Source organism: Geospiza fortis, unplaced genomic scaffold, assembly GCF_000277835.1.
Source record: "Geospiza fortis unplaced genomic scaffold, GeoFor_1.0 scaffold221, whole genome shotgun sequence".
Taxonomy (NCBI): domain Eukaryota; kingdom Metazoa; phylum Chordata; class Aves; order Passeriformes; family Thraupidae; genus Geospiza; species Geospiza fortis.
Window position 1 is genome coordinate 2528219 of NW_005054395.1, and position 6000 is coordinate 2534218.

At 40.5% G+C, this 6000-nt stretch overlaps 1 protein-coding gene across 1 annotated transcript in view; it reads left to right on the top strand.

The window, feature by feature from the left end:
- Nucleotides 1-1966: 1966 nt before the first annotated feature.
- Nucleotides 1967-6000, top strand: part of PSMD12 (proteasome 26S subunit, non-ATPase 12) — a 6611-nt gene continuing 2577 nt past the window's right edge. Inside the window, exons 1-6 of the mRNA XM_031060932.1 lie at nucleotides 1967-2022; nucleotides 2225-2353; nucleotides 3437-3544; nucleotides 4484-4588; nucleotides 5028-5177; nucleotides 5355-5498. Coding sequence (XP_030916792.1) covers nucleotides 2234-2353; nucleotides 3437-3544; nucleotides 4484-4588; nucleotides 5028-5177; nucleotides 5355-5498 — 627 coding nt within the window. The 5' untranslated portion in view covers nucleotides 1967-2022; nucleotides 2225-2233. The remainder of the gene's footprint in view (nucleotides 2023-2224; nucleotides 2354-3436; nucleotides 3545-4483; nucleotides 4589-5027; nucleotides 5178-5354; nucleotides 5499-6000) is intronic.

The following is a 6000-nucleotide window of genomic DNA, read 5'->3' on the forward strand; positions in this document are numbered from 1 at the left end:
CGGGAGAGAAGCCTGGCGGGGCGGACGGGCTGAGTCATGGCGCGCTAGGCCGCGCGTGGAGGCGGCGCGGAGCGAGCCATGGCCGCATCTTGCTCCCCGGTGCGGGTCCGGTCACGGCCTCTCCGTGCCGTGCTGAGGAGGGGAAGGAGTGAACGGCTCCGCCGTTTCAGGGCTGTGTGGAAGGGTGAGCAGGAGGGAGGTTGGTGGCCGAGCACTGAAACTGCTCTCCAAGGCAGTGATCACGGCCCCAACGCTGCCAGAGCTCATGGGATGTTTGGACAGCACTCTCAGATACATGGATTCTTAGGGATGTCCTGTGCAGAACCAAGGCCAGGAGATGGACTCAATGATTCTTTGGGTTCCGTCCAACTCAGCCTAATCTGTGATTTTGAGACGGGACGAGGTTTCGGGGCGCAGCCTCGCGGGTGAGACCAGAGGGCCTCGGTCCACCGCAAGGGCCATGGCTCTTCCCCGGAATTGCTTGTTCACCCCGGGGCTCTATGTGCCAGAGCTGCCTTCGTGTAACAGGTCCCGGGTCAGATTGGACAGGCAGCGCTGGGCATCCCTAAACTCGGTTACATGCGAGCTCCGGGGAGCTGGAATGGAGGCGCAGAGCCAGGACGGGCTCTGGGGCTGGCTCTGCCTCCTTGGGCTCAGTAAACAACGCTGTGCGCACGCCCTGGGTGACCGCAGGGTGTGTTCCACAGGGTTCATAGTGATGCAGCATCGGTGTTTTATAGAAAAGTTCTGGGGCCTGGAGATTCTTGTACAGCTCAGATCGCAGAAAAGACAGAACCATAGAATCCCAGAATGGTTTGGGTTGGAAGAGGCCTAAATCTCATCTCATTCCACCCGCTGCTGTGGGCAGGGGCAGCTTCCACTAGTCCAGGTGGGCCTTGAACACTTCCCGGGGTAGGGCAGCCACAGGTTCTCTGTTGTTGCTGTCATTTTTGGCACAGTAGGATGGCATCTGACATTTTACATGCTGCAAATGCTCTACTTGATCCACGTATCTCATTGTGAAGGACACACATGTTGTACAATTCTGAAGGCAGTAGCCTTAAGATAAATAAATTACATCTTAGATTATTTAAGATTATTATATGGAGAGCGGGCACAGGGATTTTATCCCACAGGCACAGCTCTGCAAAGGAATGGACACCATGGCCATGTTTCATTGTGCAAAATGTATAAACTCTGTGGCAGTAAGAGCACATCCTTGACAAACCATTGTATGTAGTCTAAAATATTTCAGCTGGGATATTTTTCTAAACAACTTTCATTTTCTTTGGTTTGTTACTAATTTTCTAACCATTTTTTGTTTCTTGTTTCTAAGTTTTTTTTGGAGCCCCACCATTGCCGTGGGCTGTTAAAAACTCACCCATATTAACTTTTTTTAAACTAGATATTTGTGACTTAGGACTAAAAGTACATTGTGGTATCTTACACTCCTCCAAACAAAGGCAAATACAGTTCTCAAAACTTCTCCAAAACCAGAACTATTAGAATTCCATGTGTAGCCTGTAAAGCTTGTAATTAATGCTTTGTGTAATACACTGTAATTAAGATATGAATATGGGTGAAAGTAATAGGAGAAGGTTTTTTTTTTGGCCAAGGTATTTAATTGCATATCTGATCTCACTGAAAACTCTGTTTTGGCCAGAGAAGAAATGAGTTTTCCATGGAGCTCAGTGAACGTGAGCTCACCAAACCTGTCTGAAACTTGCCAGGTTTCTCTCCCAAGGTAGACAACTTAGAGCATGTGTTGTGTGAAAATGAAACTGGTACCTCTCCAGTTTTATCTCTGTGTAGAACCATGTATTTAAAGTAAGTGCTGTGCATGCATTTTTTAAGGGAAAAAAAATAGTGTACAGGCTGGTCTGTATTTTTATTTATTTACTCTCAGTTTAAACAGAATTGTGTTTTGAACTCACTGAGATAATTGTTTGCCTGTCTTATTAGGAAGGAAGATTGCAAGAAGTCATTGAAAACCTTCTCTCCCTGGAAAAACAAACACGGACGGTGAGTAGTGCGTGGTGATGCTGGGATGTACTACACACCTCACGTTCCACTGGGTTAAAGTCAAGGGACTTGGAGTATCCTTGGAGTATCAGCCTTTCTTTTCTTTAAAAAGCAAATTAGTGAGACCAGCCAGAAAGATTTTTTGTGCTGGAAGGCTGCAGGTTGTTGATCCTGTCTCTAACACACTCTTGGTTTGTTACAGGCTTCTGACATGGTGTCCACATCCCGAATCTTAGTTGCCATAGTGAAAATGTGTTACGAAGCTAAAGACTGGGATGCTCTTAATGAAAATATTATTCTTCTATCAAAGAGAAGAAGTCAGTTAAAACAGGTGAATTTAATTGTTTGAAACAAAAAATGAAACTGTATTTTGGAGTTGTATTATGTCTGTGGTTTCCCCATGTGTGTAGGGACTTCGTGTGTAAAGATGGTGGTTCATTTTTGCACTCTCCTCAGTGTGTATTGCAGACATATTCCTTATTCATTATTCAGATATTCCATATTCCTTATTCAGATGTATATTAAACAGAGTTACTGCATTTTATTGTGCTCATATGAAATGTGTGCTTTGCATGCTTGCTTTTGAAACTGGCATACTTTGGCATAAAGCACTTGCATTTAAGGCAGTGTGAAGTTTTTGCACTCTGTGTGTTCAGTTTGTACAACAGATAATTTTAATGGCATCATTGCTTTAGGAAGGAAAAGGTCACCTGTTATTTAGTGTGCAGGATCTTCATTAGTATGTGTAAAAGTAGTACAGTTTAGTTTGCACAGACTGTAGCTGAAGGCATGGATCATTCCAGCTGAATTTTGAGGAACTTCTTGAGGAAGTCATTTCTAGAAGTTTAATTCTGGGTTTTTTTAGAAGTAGGTATTTTAATAATAATTTTACCAGCTTTGCCAGCATTGTTACTGGAAGTGCACGTTCCCATACCTGTGCTTGCTACTGAAGGAGGAAATCCTCCCTCTTCCTTCCTTCCTTCCTGAGGAATCTACAGCTGTTCCAAGGAGAGAGGGTAGTGCACACAGTTAAGAGAAGATACAGGTCTCTTCAGCCATGCAGATCTTAGGGCAAGCAGAGAAGTTCTACCAGTCCATTTGACTCCTGTGGATTTGGCAGAACAGGAGTTGCTTTTCAGGACAGAAGTGCATGGCATAGATTATTTTCACTATTGGAAAAACTGAGATGAAAAAATGACAGAACAGCATCGCTTTTGCCTTGTAGCATCAGTCTATAGCATCACTGTACACATCATGAATCCAAGAGAGGAGATGTGTCCTGTGTGCTGTTTGCTGAAATGAGTCTCTTCAGTGGGATGTAAAACTATTTATTACTTACTCTGAGTGTTACAGCTTGACTTCATTAGACAAATCTGAAACCACAGAATGTTTTTCCCCTCTGTTTTCATACCAGGCAGTTGCTAAAATGGTCCAGCAGTGCTGCACTTACGTTGAAGAAATCACAGATTTACCAGTGAAACTGCGCTTGATCGACACGTTGAGGATGGTCACGGAAGGAAAAGTAAGGTTTTGTTTTAAGACTCAGTGTCTAAAATGTAGAATAAAAATGTTTGCCTTCTTTAAAAATGTAGCTTCTTAGTATTATTTTTTAATCTTGTGCAAGTAAGATTAAAACTAATTTTTAAAATACTCTGAGAAGCCAAGTAGTTTATTTCCTTCCAAAAGACTGCAGATATTTTCCATATTTAAATCATGTGCTGAAACACTGGTCATGTTCCTATGATGTAGGTATCTGGTTGTGTTACTGATTAATATAGTAGGAAATACATTTCAAAATTCTAAAATGCCATTTCCTTTTCACATTTTAAGATGTTATGTATTTGAATTTGTCAGGGAAATGAGCAGGTTTAATTTAATTTCTCCTGCACTTAGCGAGGTGTTACATATAGTTATGATAACCAGAAGGTGATACCAAGTGAGTTACTTATATTGTGTTCCTTTTGCTTTAAGAAAAGAAAGAATTCTGAATTAGGCAAATTTGTGTCAATTTTATTACTTCTGTCTGTTAGTCTAAATGGTTAATGATCAAGTCTTGTTGATTATTGGCTGATTAGGAGTAAGTGAAATAATTCAAAGGGTAGTGCTTACTACACATTAATCATTAAAGTCTAACTTCCCTGATCTTTCCATATATTCTAGCAGACAAAATATGCAATACTATATTCACAGTGCATATCCCTTGTGTTTGCTGAAAGAGTCATAGGTCAGTGTAGACATTAATTTTTGGATTAATTTGGGCCAAAAATGTTTGTGTGTCAGTTATCCATTGTATTTCATCAGTGTATATTGTGCACAGTGCCAGTATAGTGCATGGATACACAACAAATAAAATGGTTCTATAATGACAGCATCAAGTGTATTTCCCAGTGGGGTTGCAGTCTCAGAGTTTGCACTCCTCTTTAGAGAATTCCAATGTTTAAACTCGTCCTTCTGCCCTCAGATCTACGTGGAAATCGAACGCGCTCGCCTGACAAAGACACTTGCAACAATAAAGGAGCAGAACGGGGAGGTGAAAGAGGCTGCCTCCATTCTGCAGGAGTTGCAGGTAACACCTCAGAGCTCAGAATTGCATCAGCAATAGCAATTAATTCTGGCTATTCTCAGATTGTTAGAAACTGAATCAGGTATGCTTGCAGAAATGCCTGGAATGACATGAACTGTTATTAGTGAAAGTGCAGTTCAGCTTTAACTGCTTTTATTAATCTCATGGCTGGGTTACATAGAATATCTTTCACTTGGAAAGTAGATTTCCATTCTCCACTTAGTGCATTGAGTTTAGTGTTGGTGGATTCCTTGGTGTAAGTGGGGGCGATAATTAAAATGGAATAACCTTTATTCTATTTTCACTTGCTCTGTAATAGCTTTTCTTCTGTTGTTTTGTTTTGGTGTGTTCCCCCTCCAGACAGCCTCCCACTCTTCTGGCACAGATAAGCCTTCACTTGATTTGGCTTTGACAATATTAAGTTGTTATAATTTCATTTCAGGTGGAAACCTACGGTTCAATGGAAAAGAAAGAACGTGTAGAATTTATCTTGGAGCAGATGAGACTCTGTTTAGCTGTAAAGGACTATATTCGGACTCAAATTATCAGCAAAAAAATTAATACAAAATTTTTTCAAGAAGAAAACACAGAAGTAAGTAATTGGAGGATTTCTCACTCTTTCTCCCTCTCCCCACCCAAATTTTAATCTGACTTGCCTCTCTTCAGGTCCAAGTGTATTTATTTAAATCCCTCTGTTTTCTGGGGTTCAGCTGAATTCCATTTACATGTTATGGAGCTGTGTTAATTTGACTTTTTGATACTGTTTCAGAAACTAAAGTTGAAATACTACAACTTAATGATCCAGCTGGATCAACATGAAGGCTCCTACCTCTCCATCTGTAAGCACTACAGAGCCATTTATGACACTCCCTGTATCCAGGCTGAAAGTGAAAAGTGGCAACAGGTAAAAAAACATTCCCTACAAAATCACTGTATTTCCATGTGACAAATACCCATTTCTTACCACATCAGTGTACAGAGGATGAAATAGCTCATCAGTCTGTTTTTATTTAAATGGTTGTATTAGCAAATTGGTTAGTTGAAAACAGATGATGGAGTTGATTTCAAAAGAGTGTTTGTAATCAACATCTTCATTTTATTACCTTTGAAATTGACAATGTCTGAACTGTTTCATACAAGTGTAGAGATTATGAACAGCTGTGCAAGTGTGGTCTCATTGGTGCTGTTGTGTGTGCAGTACAGATGTCTTTCATATTTGAAAAGTTTTTTTTCTTCATGTATTTATTTGAAATACTAGAATTCTGGTTAACCTGTGTCAATTTAAATGTACCACAGTTCATTTCTGAAAGATAACATCAGTTTCACCATAATTTCTTAATACACTGAGCTTAAATCTTCTACATATTAAACTCTAAACTCTGTATCAGTTTTGGCAATTCCTCTGTTTAATTATG